General features: G+C 36.9%; 4 protein-coding genes across 4 annotated transcripts; all 4 read right to left on the minus strand.

Moving 5' to 3' along the window:
• Positions 1-1,157: 1,157 nt before the first annotated feature.
• On the minus strand, positions 1,158-3,880 carry si:ch1073-228j22.2 (SPRY domain-containing SOCS box protein 1). Its single transcript, XM_033981530.2, has 3 exons — positions 3,604-3,880; positions 1,582-2,309; positions 1,158-1,282 (listed from the first exon to the last, which is right to left on the minus strand). The coding sequence occupies exons 2-3, from the start codon at positions 2,267-2,269 to the stop codon at positions 1,158-1,160; spliced, it is 813 nt and encodes a 270-aa protein (XP_033837421.1). The 5' UTR covers positions 2,270-2,309; positions 3,604-3,880.
• A 957-nt stretch (positions 3,881-4,837) lies between these two features.
• On the minus strand, positions 4,838-7,244 carry LOC117384245 (boLa class II histocompatibility antigen, DQB*0101 beta chain-like). The gene is made up of 4 exons (XM_055228096.1): positions 7,178-7,244; positions 5,626-5,910; positions 5,441-5,551; positions 4,838-4,883 (listed from the first exon to the last, which is right to left on the minus strand). Exons 1-4 carry the CDS (start codon positions 7,242-7,244, stop codon positions 4,861-4,863), a joined length of 486 nt encoding a protein of 161 aa, XP_055084071.1. The 3' UTR covers positions 4,838-4,860.
• Positions 7,245-11,733: 4,489 nt separating this feature from the next.
• On the minus strand, positions 11,734-13,757 carry LOC117384246 (rano class II histocompatibility antigen, A beta chain-like). The gene is made up of 5 exons (XM_033981532.2): positions 13,582-13,757; positions 12,983-13,249; positions 12,396-12,683; positions 12,211-12,321; positions 11,734-11,756 (listed from the first exon to the last, which is right to left on the minus strand). The coding sequence occupies exons 1-5, from the start codon at positions 13,634-13,636 to the stop codon at positions 11,734-11,736; spliced, it is 744 nt and encodes a 247-aa protein (XP_033837423.2). The 5' UTR covers positions 13,637-13,757.
• A 473-nt stretch (positions 13,758-14,230) lies between these two features.
• On the minus strand, positions 14,231-17,220 carry LOC117383793 (H-2 class II histocompatibility antigen, A-U alpha chain-like). The gene is made up of 4 exons (XM_033981014.2): positions 17,128-17,220; positions 16,694-16,957; positions 16,078-16,359; positions 14,231-15,165 (listed from the first exon to the last, which is right to left on the minus strand). Exons 1-4 carry the CDS (start codon positions 17,186-17,188, stop codon positions 15,041-15,043), a joined length of 732 nt encoding a protein of 243 aa, XP_033836905.1. The 5' UTR covers positions 17,189-17,220; the 3' UTR covers positions 14,231-15,040.
• Positions 17,221-17,359: the final 139 nt, after the last annotated feature.

The following is a 17,359-nucleotide window of genomic DNA, read 5'->3' on the forward strand; positions in this document are numbered from 1 at the left end:
TAAGGTATTTCCCACAAAAAAATTACTATAAAATGTATGTTGACTTTTGCTAAATAATTTCTACCATAACTACGTGTAAACCAAAGATTATGTAACAAATTTCTCGTAAAGTATTAATACTAAAGTTAGAAAAACAGCCAGTTTGATGTTCACTAAATTTAAGCTAGCTAAACCAAGAATCTATGAGAATCATGAGAATTGGCGCTAACATCTGCGCATGCGTAATAGATTCATACTATAACGTCTTTATAATTATAACAATTATGGCAACGTTGAGATAAATATACCAAAATTCAAGTTTTTATGAGCTCTTTTCATTACCATTAAATAACTTCTGAATTATTGGTTTATTTTTAAGCTAAAACACTGGATTTCAGTTCCAAAACGATGGCAGTTAATCTAAACTGGGTAACGTTACACATTATGCTAACGTTATGGCGCTTGCTAAGAAATGGGCAAACTTCTAAATGCGTTGTGACCATAGCCTGTATATATTCTTCATTTTTGTGCTTCAGATCCTAGAATGTGATGACACTTTTACCTATTGTTTACATTGTACTTTGCCATGAAATATCCAAAATGTAAATGCACAAATGATTAACCTGATTATTTCTATTAGCTTTCACAATCTGTATTAGTGAGTGGCAAAGATAGGCTATATGAATGTCAATGATGAGCATGAGGGGGATGGTTAAAATCAGACCTAGCAGACAATAACAACTTCCCTTAGCCAACAACAGTAAATAAGGTCAGGTTATATTATTGTATTCTGTGTCATTCCAATTGTCATTACTGTGTCACACAGGGGGTACTGGAGCCGAATGAGTTACAGGGCCAAATTGAAACGAAAGACCCTGAACTCGAAGTGGCTGAGGGTGTACATTGATGAAACATAATAGTAAGAAAGAGGTAGCAAAATGATCGCGATGAAGGGGTCTGGCTTCTGGACTATATTATTAGATGACTGCTTTTAGCCCTTACTTTTTTCAGCCCTTGTTATCATGAATGAACATGCAAAAACAACACTTAACGGCTAGTTACATACATTATAAAGACAACTTTATTTAAATTTAACTTTTATTACAAATGTATAAACATAAAAATACATTTATTACAAACAAGGAAAGAAGCCATTTGAATTGTTTTTTTTTTTATGTTTACAGCAGACTTGAACTCAGGTAGTGTTGGAGACATGATGGCAAAGGCAGTTTGTCAGTTTGTTCCTCTTTCAGATTCTTGCAGATAGACAGACGACACAATGCCATCAGTGTTGGTGGTTCTCCTACCAAAGAGACACAGAGGTAATACATTTGTCAGTACGGTAAATAGACCGTAATAGTGAGAATAGGTGAAGGAATGTTATCGCTATGGTTCAAGTTATGTCAATAACTCCTCCTAAAGGTTCAAATCTGGATGTCATTGGTGTCTGGTCCTCTACCTAACAAATAAGAATTAAGTTCAACATTTAAGGAATTTCTGTTTCTTTTCAAAATTGGATCTCACACATCCAAAGAGTAATATTTTTTAAGCTCTCCATTCTATGCACACTTCAACTTTGCACATACATTTTTAGATACTCACTTCTTGTACCATTGAGGTAACGTAGTCGTATGGTGGCCCCTCCTCTTACACTGCTGACAGCGGGGAACAAGTCCTTGCCATGAGGTAGGCCTTCAAAAGCTGTCCCAAGGAAGCTCCCATTCACAATAAACCCCAATGTGCCAGCATCTGCATCTAACACTAAGAGCACTTTATCTGGGATGTCAAATGAGAGGTCTGTAGTAGTTAGTTGCCAATTTCCTGTGTAAAATTCTCTACTTTTTCCATCATGCCAAAGGTGATTTGTTTTTAACTCCCATCCCCAAGACTGCGGGTCTCCCCCCACTAGCACATTGTACCCAGACGCTTGCAATGGACAGTTTTTCGTAGCAATTCCAATTACAGCATGGCTTCCTCTCTGTTTGGGGGACCACAGCACCTCCCAAATATGAAGTCCACTATTCACGCCCGTCTCAGCTCTTGCCCCATCACTGCTTTGTGCAACAGGGGTCCGTGTGACCTCCTCTTTGCAGGCTGACAGGAAAAGGTGGGGTGAGTGGTGCACTGGGCTCCATTTTGAGAGGAGATGCCCTGGGGCTTCGGGGGAAGAACTGAGGAGGACTGCAAGCCGAGCTGGTGTTGGGACGGCCATTAATGAAAGCCATGAAGGAGTCGATGATGGCATATCCTCTGCCCTACCGTGCAGCCAAAACGAGAACCTCTGACCCATAGCACAGTGTCAACAGGAAGAAATGCAGGAGGTCAGTGAACTGGAAAAACATAAACACAGATTAAAAATTACATAATCAAAAAAACTTTTTTTTAACACTTTACACAGGCAAGCAGGCCTGTATACTAGATTGTCAAAATAATAATATTTTACATATATTTTAAGATATGCTAAATGCAAAAATAGATAAGATAAGATAAGATACATCTTTATTAGTCCCACAGTGGGGAAATCAAAAATAATGTATATGTCCAAATATAGAAGTCTACGGTGGCCCTGTACTTTGCTATGGTGTGCTGGGGAGCAGCACCGGCAAAAGGGACATTGGACAGACTGACAAACTGATCCATAAAGCTGGTCATGTGATTGGCTGTGAGCTGGAGACATTTGTTATGGTGAGGGACAGGAGACACCACAAACACTTCGGCACACTCACTGCACCAGAGACTACAGAGGGTCAGAGGAACTCATTCTCCAGTCCAAATACTGGGCTACATTTATACCACACTCCATATATTATTATTAACATTTATACTTTCTTTGTTACTATATCATATTGTAATGTGTGAGCTACTTTGTCCAAATTATGTCCCTTATGAATCAGTAAAATCTGTCTAAATCTAAGTCCAATATTTCTGCTCGTTTGAGGGTAATTTTTATGTGTCTGATACTTCTCCACTTCTGCATTTTTATCAATGTTTGTCGGATGAGTAAATTACTTAAGAGTAATATTTAGAGCTACTTGGAAGGTTCTATTATTATTAGTGCTATATTTTTACTGAAGAATTCATGTTTTATATTTTAACCTACATTAATAAAGAAAAATAATTGGCATACGTTGCTTGTTAGACTGGACAGCCATAACATACTATAAGGATGTTGAGTAAATGATCTACAGTGTACTTCCTTAGTTATTATTTTAAGGAAGTTGTAATATTACACAAAGACAATCTCAGATTCACTCACATATCGGTTCTCATAAGAGATACAGAACTGAAATAGGACTGAAATAGGTACATACTACATTCTGGACGCGCATATACGAGCTATGTCCCGTTTTTAATTGTTCTGCACAGTCATTTAGGTCCCTGTCCCTTATTATACTTTTAGAGATAGATAGATTGCCCCATGAGGAAAACATGATTCTATCTTTCTTCAGGACGCATAGGATTGTACATTTAGCCATCTATTGCTAATCCAATCCCTTTGTTATATTGTAGTTATTATTTACAATCTCAAAATTTCCCAAGTCTGACCCTCCATGTTCTGCCATATTCTACAACGTTTCTACAGTTTGAGGCGATCACCATGGCAACCGGTCGAATTTTACTCACCAGATGTTGAGCGGACTTCTTCCCTCTTCTTTCGGCTGTGGGGAAACCGTTTCTTTGGACGCTACCCACGTTTCTATCGCGCTTTTTAACATCTCTTATCAAGCGCCTCTTATCGCAAATCTGAACGTAATTCCGCACTGATCCCGCTCCGTTGTTTTGGTTTGGTGGTGATGATGCCTTTCAGGACGACCTCCGAGCCTAGTACAGCACAGTCGTTTTCTAACTGACGCCACACAGAGCTGCAGTAACAAGGACGACATGTTCTATGACGCGTTTGTAAAAGCAGTGGATTTGGCACATTTAGTTTGTATATCTTTAGATTTTAGGCTGACTATTTGGCTAAATTACCGCTGTCAACCCCTTTCTGCTACCGTGTCCTATAATGGATGTAAACATAAATGACAAAGCATGCAAAAAGGAGAAAACTCGGACATTTAATCAGCAGAAATATAAAAATAAAATAGAATCCGAAACGGCTCATAATTTTCCTTAGCGCATGCGCAGAACTGATTGCGCCGCATTGACGTAGGCAAGGCAAGGCACCTTTATTTGTATAGCACAATTCATACACAAAGTAATTCAAAGTGCTTTACAGAATAAGAAAGACATTAGCATCACACAAATAAAAACATAAATAATCACAAATAATCATCATAAAATTAATATTAAAACAGAAGAGTGCAGAATAAAACTCTTTCAGTCATATGAACAGCTAAAAAGAACAGTTTTGAGCCTGGATTTAAACATTGTCAAAGTAAAGGCTTGTCTCACATCTTCAGGAAGACTGTTCCAGGTTTTAGCTGCATAAAACTGAAATGCTGATTCCCCATGTTTAGTCCTGACTCTGGGCACCGGCAGGAGGCCGGTCCCTGAAGTTCTCAGAGTGTGCGATGGTTCATATGGCACTAATATGTCAGAGAGGTACTTTGGTGCTAGTACACAAGCAGAACTGCTTTAAAGTCTATTCTCTGAGCCACAGGAGCCAGTGCAGAAACCTGACCCGGTCCGGGATAAAGTGGTATAAAATTAATGGATGGGGTTAGGGTCTATGTTTATAGTAGTGTCTATTTCATAGCATATCATCTGGTCTCACAATCGAAGTAAAGTTGTATTTGTAGATATAGGCTATTTATAATAACAAGACATCTTATTGAGGTTAAAATGTGCTTTATCACTAATGCTTCCATTAGGCTATTGTTAAATTATTCCACTGTGAAGAATAATGAAAGGAATTCTGCATTTCTGTTCAGCATGTCTTTAATTTGGCACCAACATATGACCTAAAAAGAAAAACAAACATGTTTTAGTAACTTGTAAAATAAAAAGGTTTTGAAAGTTCAGATTTATTTAGGTAGTTGGTATGAGTAATATCTATTATATAATTATTAAAACTAATTAGAAATATGAAACCAGTCAAAAGGTAAACAAAACTAGTCCTTAGCAACTTGGGTTCTTTTTAAAGACAATACAGTAAAAGATGTCTTTACCTTGTTGACATGTTTTGGCTGCTAGCTGTGAGCTATCTTCAGAACTGTTACAGATGGCTTGCAGCTCGCAGCCCAAACATGTCAACAATATAAATACATCTCCTACTCTGTTGTCTTTAAAAAGAACCCAAGCTTCTAATGTAAACAAGAAGACAAAATGAACATTTTTGAATCAAAACTAGTCCTAGTTAAATATATTTCAAAACAGGACAAACAATAAAAATGTAGCCACATATTCCTTGTTTTCCAGTCATAATTCTTTTTTCTGAAATAATTTGTTTTACATGGACACGTGGTCACAAATGGTAAATGAGTGCATAACCCTTTTGCCCCTTGGAGCCGATTCTCACCTCTCATGTGTTTTATATAGTAAACAACACCGACTATAATAAAGGCCAGTCCCAACAGCAGCCCTCCAGTCCCAACTATCAGCTTGTTTCTTCTCGACTCTGGAAAGTTCTCTGTGCCAAAAATACAGAAACACTATGAAAGCTCCGAAATTAGTTCCGAAGACTGAAGCTTGGACTCATCATACCCCATGGGTAGAGTTTAGGAGTGCGGAGGCTGGCGTGCTCCACCATGCAGGAGATGTGGTCTGCTGCTGTAGGTGTGTACTCCAGGTAGGAGTGCTTCTGGTATAGCCAGTTTCCATTGGACATCTCATCAGTGAATGTCACACCGGATGTCACCTCCTCCTCGTTCCTGAACCATGTCAGAGTGAGGGGTTTGGGATAGAAACTGTAGGCGCTGCACACCAGGATGCCAGGGTGGTCACTGCTTCCTGTTTTAGTGGAGAACACTCGGACTTGAGGCTCTTGTGCTATAAAATAGAAAAGGTTATGGCAGTTTGTTTGTTGTTATTGCACAGGGAGCTTTGCATCTGGACTGATGAATCTGGCCCTTAAAACAGTTTTCAAAAGGTACAATCACAACTGAACCCGAGTAGCCACCAGTGTCTTAACCTGCATATAGAAGATACATATAAGTCATTCTCATTCCCAGACCAAAGTTCAGAACCTCCAGAATTCACTCACTGAGCTGCAGAGGCTGCACTAGCACTAAATAATGATTGGCTGCAGTTGCTGGGGTTTAGGTAGTGAACATTTCAATGAGAGAGAGGCGTTTTAGGTTTAAACCAACTGGATTTCAGCATTGAAACTGGCATCCCATGTCATGTGAGATTCTTCTTCTTTTATTCTGCTTTCTGATAATTGTTTGGAGAACCGAAACACCAAATGATAAAATAAACAACTTTTTATCTTTCTGGAGTCTTCCTCAAGATATGAGACAATTACCTCACCTTCAGTAATCTACAGGGAAAGTTTCAATAGTTAATTTTTAAATTTAAGAATATTATTCCCACTGTTCTTTGTCTTAGTGTCATGATGCCTGTAGTATCTGTCTCCCTGTGTGCTCTCCCCCTCCCCTACCTGTCTGCTTGGAGCTGCGCGGAGTTCCTGACTCCTCCCGTGCGCACCTGGAGCGCATCAGCGCAATTACCTCCACCTGCTGCCGAGTATTTGAGGGCTCGGCAGAAGACACTTGGAGCCAGACCGTCTGTGTATTCCTGCTCGTCTTCACCCTGTTTCCAGTACCGTCTCGGACCAGACACTCGGGGCCAGACCGTCCGCGTGTCAACGTTCCTGCTCTCCCGCTCGTTCCTGCTCCTGCCTCTGCACCCCAGCTCCGGTACAGTCCACCCTTTGTCTTCGCCTCCTGTCCTGTCTTGGTCTCCGGCTTGCTCCTCGTCTCCCGCCCTCGGTCCCGCTCTCTGGATTACTCCTGCTCGGCTCGACCTGGTCTCGTTCCGCTCCTGTCCTCGCTCCGATCATGGCTTCCCGTCCCCGCTCTGCACTACGCCCGCCTGGTCTGTCTCCCGCTCCCTGCTCCCCGTTTGTGACTTATGAACTATTGACTTATATTTCTGCACAAATTATGAATAAACACTGAACTTGCCCCGAGTCTGCACTCCTTGGTCCGCACCTGCACCTGCCGTTACGACACTTGGGAAAAGAAAAATAATACTTGTATCCATATATTTCATATTTGTATATTACTTGTATATATTTTGAGCTCTGTAAAATTACCTGCTGCCTGAACAGACTTCAAAACTTCAGGTATAAGTTCTTTACACGTTTTCAGGGCATATTTCATTTCCCTTAAAGCACGTGGGTTTTGGTTTAAGCCATCTGCGATGTCTTTTGCCTCTTTTGTGTAGCCGGTGAATTTCTCAGTTGTACTGTTGAATGAAGCAAATAGCTGCTTGTTGTAGTATAGTTGGGCAGAAAACACAACGTCGTCTTCTGCACTAAACCGACAAGTTTCAGTACCATGAACATAATGAGCAACTCCTGAAAGATTAAAAAAAATATGGTGAATACAGTTGCAAGGTATTTTATGTCTATATGTATGATTTAAAGTATTGTCAAAAAGACAAATAATGTAAGATAGTTGCTTATGTTCATTTTATCTGGGACAGTGAATATAAAGTAACATGTGTCTGTCCATTGTATAAATGTGCCAGAGGTATGCAACTTTTCATTTATAGTACCATTGGCAGATTGATATAATGACAATAAAGCACCCATAGCATTGCAAAACAACCAGTCATGAAGACCAAACACATGGCATGAAAACATTAGATATCAGTGATATGTATTATAACTGTATAAGCTAAAAGCAGTCTGCAGATTGTCTAAATAAAACATACTTTAAAGGGGTATTGATACCGAAAACAAAATAAAATGGACAAAAATAGATTTCTCCTGAGTAGTTTTAGAATGGTCTCGATCTCACTGTATCTGAACCAGTATAAGACCACTTAATATTAAAAAGAATTAGTACTGTTATTGTTTTCTGTTGTACTACATTCTCCTGTTTAAAATTTGTTTTTTAGTATCATGCTGTCGAAGTCATTACTGAGTAATGAGCCTTTATCTTAGTATTGAAATCAAGTTTAACCTGTACACAAACAGGTTAGAACAAAAATGAACTCGCAAAACAACTACAATCTCTGAACAGGAAATAAGACCATTGTTGTCACCTGGAGAATTATCATTAAACACAAGTTCAGAGTAATGTTTCATAATCTTACCTGATGTGTGGAAAAACAGAGCAAAACACAATAGTAAATTTACTCCTGTATTCATTGTGTCAAAATGAACCACCCTTATAATAACTAGGAAATAACCAAACTGCAGGTTGAGAATGTTGGCAGGTGTGACAGTGAGGGGCGGGCTTTTTGACAGCATTCTTTACATTCTTTGGTGGATCCTATGGGACAGAACATTTATCAATACTTTGATACACATTCATTAACCTGAAATTTGCTAATGATTATATTTTTGCAGCAAAATACTGTGGCATTCTCTGATCAGCACAGATGTTTTATTTACTGAATTCATGTGTAAATGATTATGATTATTAGTGACTACAGAACTAAATCTGAAAATAAGCCATAGAAGTTTATATCTACCTATATAAGAAAATCAGTAGAATATGTTCTAAGTAATTATTAGTGGGTGGCCGTCTAATAAAAATATAACAAATGCAGTCCTCTTCTGTTATTTTTCTTAATGTTTGGGCACCAACACAAGACCCGAAAAGAAACAACAAACAAAAATAGAATTTTTTGTCTCAACTTGAATGTTTGCACTCATTATTATATGACTTTTATAGTTAAGTTTTATAAAATTAAATACAAGGTGGTAAAGACTAAATGAGCTTGGTTAAGAATAAATAAGCTCAAGTGTGAAATGGTAAACAGTATATTAGGGATGTGCTGCCAATCTGGACGCTGGTTGTTGGTCAAGAAAATCATGTAATGTTTGTAGTTGCTTGCTTTTGTTGTTGCCTGGACCCAGAACATACAGAGACATATCATTCTGGATTTGTCAGGCTACTGTTGTCCCATTGTTACTTGCAGAATAATGACATAATGGGATCTTCTTTTAAGAAGACCCTCAGAAGCAATCTGAGGAACACTGCAGAAAGTAGCTCAAATATTTAAAGCAGGTATACTCTCCTGTCTGACAAAAAGAATGCTTACTTAATAATCTAGCAAAAATTGCCTGTAGAAAATAAATATATGATTGAAAGCATGGTGTGCATTTTTCTTTTTGAATTTTGTCAATTTTAGAAGGAAAAAACAACCCAGATTGCAAGAATTTAAATCAAAAACTCAATTCACCTGCGGTGACTACTCTTAGATATTTTGAGATTTGTAAATTTACCTGTCTCAAATGATGTCAATATTTCAGGGCTTTCTGTTTTACAGTCTTCTAGGGCATATTCAATTTCTTTTTAAATGTTGGACAGTGGCTGAAGCCTTCTACAATTCTGTTTGCGTGTTCTGTGTAGTCGGTAAATGTCCACTCTGTGTTGTATGCCCTGAAGAGCTACTTATTGTAGAATATTTGCTCAGTGAACACAGCATCATGAACATCTTCTGCTCTAGACTGACAGATTATAACACCATAGCCATATTGAACGTCTGCAAAAACAATACTTTACTATTATTGCACTTTTTCACACAAAATTGCAAATAACATTTTAGTGTATCCTTATCAAAAGACAATGAGAAAGTAAAATTGTCCACTGCACATTTTTACTTACCCCACCGAAAGACATCAAACTTTAAACAACAAAAGAATAATGTACTGTTACGACTGTAATGGCTCTTCAGTTTGTGTTTTTTCCTAATTTTTATTTTATCCACATTGAGATGCCACTGACTTATTACATTATTGGCACAATGTTATTACATTATTGACCTGTTATTACATTATCGGTCTTTATGACATTATCAGTCTGTTATTACATGATCGGTCTGTTATTACATTATTATCTTATTACATTGCCAGCCTGTTATTACATCATTGACCTGTTATTAGATTATAAGCCTGTTATTACACTATCAGCCTCATATTATATTATTGGTTTGTTATTACATTGATGTCTTATTACATTATTGGACTGTCATTATATTATCGTCATATTACATTTAAACTTGACCAAAATAATTACGTTACTGGCAATTATTATTACATTATTTGCCGTTATTACCTTATAGCAGTGCTTCTCAATTATTTTCTATCATGCCCCCCCTATAAAGAAGAAAAATTTCGCCCCCCCCCCCCCCAAAAAAAAAAAAAATAAATAAATAAAAGAAAATAAAAGAAATGAAATGATATAATGAAATTTAATTAAATATCAAATAAAAAAATTAAATTAAATAAACATCAAATGACTAAATTAAAATTAAATAAATATCAAAATAATACATTAAAATTAAATAAATATCAAATTAAAACAAGTAATTTAGCAATTTGGTATGCCACCTTACATGATGCTCAGTGCTTGCTGCTTTAAGTGACATTTACAAAGCGGAATGATTGTTGGCAATATTTGGCACGTTTACGCTGAAAAAACTCCAGCGTCTTATCAGCGTGACTCAGGTGTAATGAGGTGGCACCTTAACTTATTTGGCTTCATACGCCATAGCAGACACCGGTCTGTCCACGTGTCCCACCGGAGTCACGGTGAAGCCAAGTGCTAAATACTCTTCATCAGACTTCCTCGTCTTATTTTTCGGGTGACCTCCGTCTATATCCGCCTTTCTTTTCATCCCTGTTAAAATGTTGTCCATAGTGTCTCTTTAGCAAAAGTGTTTCTTGTTCACTGCCCTGTGTCACGATCTGTTCGCTCTCTCCTGTTCTTTGCTGTGCGCGCGCTGCGTACAGTACTACAGTGTCATACGCGGAGTCATACGCGCCCACCCCGGTATCTCACCGCGCGCGCCCCACTATTTGAGAACCACTGCCTTATAGGTTGCAAAGTGTGTTAAGGTGGACCTAGCAAATATGTTAAGAAAATGTAATTTCCAATCAGTGGCAGCGTGACTTTTGTGTGTTAAAAGAATCCTATAAAGAGTTATCAATACTGTTTCATTTCTATTCATCCAAAACTGTATGCAAATCTGTCACAGGGCTGGTTTATTTACTGTATAAAGAAAGTGTATACTTGCTTCAACTTGTAAGAACTTTTAAGCACATTATAATGGTGTTGCCTTATCAAAAGCTTGGTCTGAGTTGTATTTTGATTCATTCACACTTGTTTGAGTAATACTGCATTGTCGTTGCCTGATCAGCCAGTCCCTCCTACCTTATGTTAAAATCCAGAAGGGTCTGGAATCAGACTATAGAGCGCGAAAAACCTCCGTCCTAAAGTGAGATGGTCCGGCCAAAGCTGTTAATCAGTATCACGTGTCTCTCAAATACAGAAGACATCCATTTGGCATAATTTTTAGTGGAAACTAGAAACAAGTTTAATACAACCTCAAGAAGACATGTTTTTGTGTTAATAATACAGGAGGTGACAATGACAAAATACAAGGTAATCTGTGCATAATTTTGTATCAGGTTAGGACCTGTTCTAGTTCATACTATGCCTTCTGATCTCAGTATCCAAGTAAAGTTTTATTTGTAGATATAGACTATTTATAGTAATAAGACATCCTCTTACATTAAAATATACAATGTGCAGTGAATATTTTATAATCACTAATGCCTTGATTAAGCTATTGTTGAATTATTCCACTGTGAAGAATAATGAAAGGAATTCTGCATTTCTGTTCAGCATGTCTTTAATTTGGCACCAACACATGACCTAAAAAGAAAAACAAACATGTTTTAGTAACTTGTAAAATACAAAGGTTTTGAAACTTCAAATTTATTTAGGTAGTTGGTATGAGTAATATTTGTTATTATATAATCATTCAGACTAATTAGAAATATGAATACAGTAAAAATGTAAACAAAACTAGTCCTTAGCAACTTGGGTTCTTTTAAAGACAATACAGTAAAAGATGTGTTTGACTTTATTGTCTTTAAAAAGAACCCGAGCATCTAATGTAAACAAGAAGACAAAATTAACATTTTTGAATCAAAACTAGTCCTAGTTAAATATATTTCAAAACGGGACAAACAATAAAAATGTAGCCACATATTCCTTGTTTTCCAGTCATAATTCTTTTTTCTGAAATAATTTGTTTTTCATGGACACGTGGTCACAAATGGTAAATGAGTGCATAACCCTTTTGCCCCTTGGAGCCCATTCTCACCTCTCATATGTTTTATATAGTAAACAACACCGACTATAATAAAGGCTAGTCCCAGCAGCAGCCCTCCAGTCCCAACTATCAGCTTGTTTCTTCTCGACTCTGGAAAGTTCTCTGTGCCAAAAATACAGAAACACTATGAAAGCTCCGAAATGAGTTCAGAAGACTGAAGCTTGGACTCATCATACCCCATGGGTAGAGTTTAGGAGTGCGGAGGCTGGCGTGCTCCACCATGCAGGAGATGTGGTCTGCTGCTGTAGGTGTGTACTCCAGGTAGGAGTGCTTCTGGTATAGCCAGTTTCCATTGGACATCTCATCAGTGAATGTCACACCGGATGTCACCTCCTCCTCGTTCCTGAACCATGTCAGAGTGAGGGGTTTGGGATAAAAACTGTAGGCGCTGCACACCAGGATGCCAGGGTGGTCACTGCTTCCTGTTTTAGTGGAGAACACTCGGACTTGAGGCTCTTGTGGTGCTATAAAATAGAAAAGGTTATGGCAGTTTGTTTATTGTTATTACTCCAAGTGTCAAACGGCCAAAATACTGAATTAAGACAAGACTGCACAGGCAAAAAGACAAATTACCTCAGCACATCACAATATGATGAGGATACGATAAGATAAGAAATTTTAAATCTTTCAGCTATAAGTCCTGTCCATTACTGTATAATAATTAATTTGCACACATAATTGAGTTACAATTTTTTTTTTTATCTGGTTTGCCTGCTTTGTCTTGTTTAAATATATAAATAATCAATTAAAAACATAAAATTACCTGCTGCATCAACAATCTTCATTGTTTCTGAGATATACTGCAAAGAGTTTTCAAGGGTTCTTTTCTGCTCTTCTAGATAATATGTGTTTTTGTTGAAGACATCTGCAATTTTCATTGCCTCCTCTGTGTAGCCGATGAATTTCTCCTCTGTGCTGTTGTATGAAATTAGGAGCTTCTTATTGTAATATATTAGGTTAGTGTACAGGACATCATGGCCATCGTCCGCACTGAACTGAAGCCTCCATAAACCCATTGCATAGTGTGCCTCTGCAAAAATCAAACATAATTATTACACATTAGCAGTTTTCTGGAGGTGAGACCAATACATTAATGTATCATTTTGGTTTAGCCATATCAAAAGACAATCGTTCAAATCTGCCCCCAGCTCAATAGCTCATCACAGAGGAAGACAACAAACATTAAAGAGGTGAACATAAGACCCTAAAATAGTTGTATTGTTTATTTTAAGGATCCTGCTAGTCTCTGCAGGAGCAGACTACTCTTCCTGGGTTCCACTCTCAATCAAATCAAAAGTACACTCAAAGTAAAAGCATTACAGAGGCCACACTCCTTTCATTGACAGAAGAATGTATCCTTACCTGTTTTGAAAATTAAAGCTAAACAAACAAGTAAATGTGCTCCTACGTTATTCATAGTGCCAGTGTTTGTCAAAAATAAAAAAGGACAAACAATAAAGTCCAAATTCTGTTGAAAGGAGAAACTCGTCAGATCTATCAGGAAGTACCAAGTTGCATCTAACAGCCAGGTATGCACACACTTGACGGGTTGACCTGTTAAGGGCTGGACCTCAACTTTCTTTTGTTTGCATTAATAACATGAAAACAAATTACTTACTGCGCTCTATGAGGAACTGAACTACTTTCAGTTTATGACATCAGAGTTTTGATCTCTCTTTATCAAATGTGTTACTGTACACTTAATGTTCACTTAAAAACCTTGCTCTGCTTTAGATTTCTGATTTAAATATATCTATGTCTGGGCGATATGGCAAAAAAATAAAATAAAATTGCACACACTGGATGCTTACGTTTTAAAAAGAACCCAAGTTTCTAATGTAAAAAAGGAGACAAAACCTCATTACAGGTTCATTCTTATTATATTTTATTATTTAAGAAATTGTGAACTGCTTTCAATTACATTTGTATAAATATGTAATTTAAATATGCCTGCATATTTACAAGTAATCTGTCTTTAATTTACAAAACACAAGACACTTTTAGTGTGAGGGATGAAATATACTTTATCTGTGTTAATTCAAACACATTATTTAATCTAGAATCTCGTGAAAAATTAAAGTGCTAAAATGCATTAAACACAATGAATGCAGTCACAATCATTTTTTTTTTTTAATATTGTAAATACAATTTACAATTTTTATAATTACTTTCTTAGTTTGACTAACCTAAGTTGGCTGTCAATGGAAAAAGTAACTTTCTATAACCACAACACAGAAGACAAGAAGACAACACAGCGGCTATCAGACTGTGGAGGAGGCAGTGAATAAGAGTTTGAGAGGAAATGACAAACCATGAAAGTCAAAACACCTGCATGTGTGAACCTAATACTTTTGGTTTTTGTTATGGTATTAGGGATGCATCGAGCCAATTTTTTCTGTTCCGATACCAATGTCGATACTTTGGCTTATCTGTCAATACCTGATATCAACAGATACTTGGGCAGAGACTGAAAATATTATTAATTTCCTTGAAACACAAGCAGCATAATGTAAAAAAAATCCAAATGTGTTTTGTGACTACAGAGCAGCTTTGTAAAAGACAACTTTAATATCATGACATGTTTTGGACCAATATTGGCCAGTACATTTTTAGACCAAAATGTGATAGCAGCTGAACCGATGTCTTGGAAGCTGACATCTGATCTACCAAAATTTTCAATATCGGCACTGATATCCGATACTAGTATTGTATTGGTGCATCCCTAATGAGTATAACCCATAGACTGTATATATACCCATAACCAAAGTGGACAAAGAACAAAACCACTTTCTCAGTATCACCGGTCTATACATCCAGTCGTTCAGTGCCCATAACGTCCTTTGATAATTAAAAATGTTCCGATTGCGACTCCCAGTAAGGCTACAGTCAGGCCCACTCCACAGTACAAATCAAATGCCAGGTCTTGGTGTCTCTTCAGATCCACATCTGTGAAAGAAATATTTGGAACAAGGAATTAGATCAAATTCTGAACCATGAAATTAAGGAAGGTATACTTGTGTTATGTATGTTTACTCTAGTCACATTTTGAAGAGATAATACATCTAGAATTTGCACATTTTACTTTGTGTGTCAGTCTGTCCAAGGGCAGTTGTGGCTACGATAATAGTGTGGAGTGAATAAATAATGCACTGTAAATTATATAAATCCAGTTCCTAATTATTATAACTTAATAAGTTGTTAGTTATTATTTTGGTGCGATAATTCTGGCATTTCATCTCCACTATAATGTTTCAAAAGTGACCACAGCTTTATAGTCAATATGAAAAAACTTACATTATAATAAGATAACCTTGCAATTTTTATTTTTAGTACTTGCTGTATTTTTTAACCAGTTTTTACTCCTACTAGTATGAGCTGAGTTATAGTATTTATTTATTTTACAGCCTTTTGTGAGGAGTTTATACTTGGTGATAAAGTGCAACATAAAACATAAAACACACTGAATAAATACAAATACAAATAAGGGCAAGCACGAAGTTAAAAAAAGATATGCTTATATATATATATATGCCAAAAGGTAGAAAAAATATATACAACAGCAGCATCAGAACAACAGTGCAAACATGATCATGTATTGTCATGCATTTGAGATTGTTTGCTCAGAAGCTTTTATCCCGAAAATATCCCTGTACTTAGTTGCAATTATTTAAAAAGTGAAGACATATATGAAGTCATACATATTGGGTAAAAAAAATGACATGATGAAAAGGTTGAGGCTCTTCAGCTCTGCAGTTTTGAATAGGACGTCTATTACAATGAACAAAATGTAAAATGGTTATCTACTTATGTTGTAATTCAAAATACACTATAACTGTTCTATCAGGTTAAATCACTCACTCCATAACTGTGTTTTGGGCTCCTCTAAGGCAGGGTGCTCCACTGTGCAGCTGTACACGTCTCCGTCCTCTGGTGTGAATGTGAGAGTGGAAAAGCAGTGGAAGGTCTGGTCATCGTTGGAGATATAAGTGCTGGTGGACACCCCTTCTGACACGAGACGATTGTTTTTGGTCCATGTCACGGTGATGACAGGAGGATAAAAATGATTCACAAAACAAACAAGACTGTTTTCCACTTCCAACAGGACTTCTTCAGCCGGATAGAGGATGCTTTCAGGGGGATCTGAGGAGGTCAAATTCGGTAGTTCATATATATAAATTGAAGGTGCACTATGTAACTTTTCTACTTGTCTCTCTGGAGATGTTTTGTTTTGGGAATTAAATTAAATCTATCATGCATTTATTCAACTAGAGGTGTTTTTATCACTGAAAAATACATGCAAATGTGCTTTGTGGCAACACCTGCTCTTCTCCATGGAGATACATAAATAAGTTTATGCCATACTGTGGAACATTTTTGGCAGAGCAATAACATCTCTATAGAGGCAGGAAGGTTAAGTGACATAATGCACCTTGATGAAGTGATATTTACTCTTTACATCAAATTATGTTTTTACCTTTTACTTCTGGTGCTGTAACTTCTGGCAGTTTAAGCAGCTTAATAAATGACTGAGCCCCCAAACATGCCTTTTTTGCTCTCAATGCATTTCGATAAAGATGTGGAAATTGGCTTGTGTTAACATAAAAAAAAGGTGGCAACGTCAATGCAACATCATCGTTCTCAAAGTCTGCATAAAGACACAAGTCTCCATCAAGGTCAAGACTAATCTGTGTGGTGCCATTGAAAAAACATCCCACTATGTAATTAGCTTCATGGCAATCTGAAACAAAAAATAAACAAATATAAGTAAACTTTATGCTATACTATACGGAGGGAATAACTACATTAACATTAGTAAATACATAAGTTAGGTAGGGTCATTGTATACATGCAAGTTATTGTAACGTGATTATTTGTTATTCAATGTATAAAAAGCTTAATCTTACTTACATTGTGAAAATGCACAAAAGCCACTGAAAGAGAGACAGAGGACAAACACACACAGTTTCATGTTTTCGTAGTTGGACGAGAGAATACTTTTCACTTCCCATAACAGGAACTACATATGGTCCAGTCACATGAGAGCAAGATAAAAATAAAAAATAAAATAAGAAATATGATCCTGAAATAAATCCCAAAATGTTAATACATTTTAATGGTCAAAAAGACAATTATGAATCAG

Source organism: Periophthalmus magnuspinnatus, chromosome 16, assembly GCF_009829125.3.
Source record: "Periophthalmus magnuspinnatus isolate fPerMag1 chromosome 16, fPerMag1.2.pri, whole genome shotgun sequence".
NCBI lineage: Eukaryota > Metazoa > Chordata > Actinopteri > Gobiiformes > Gobiidae > Periophthalmus > Periophthalmus magnuspinnatus.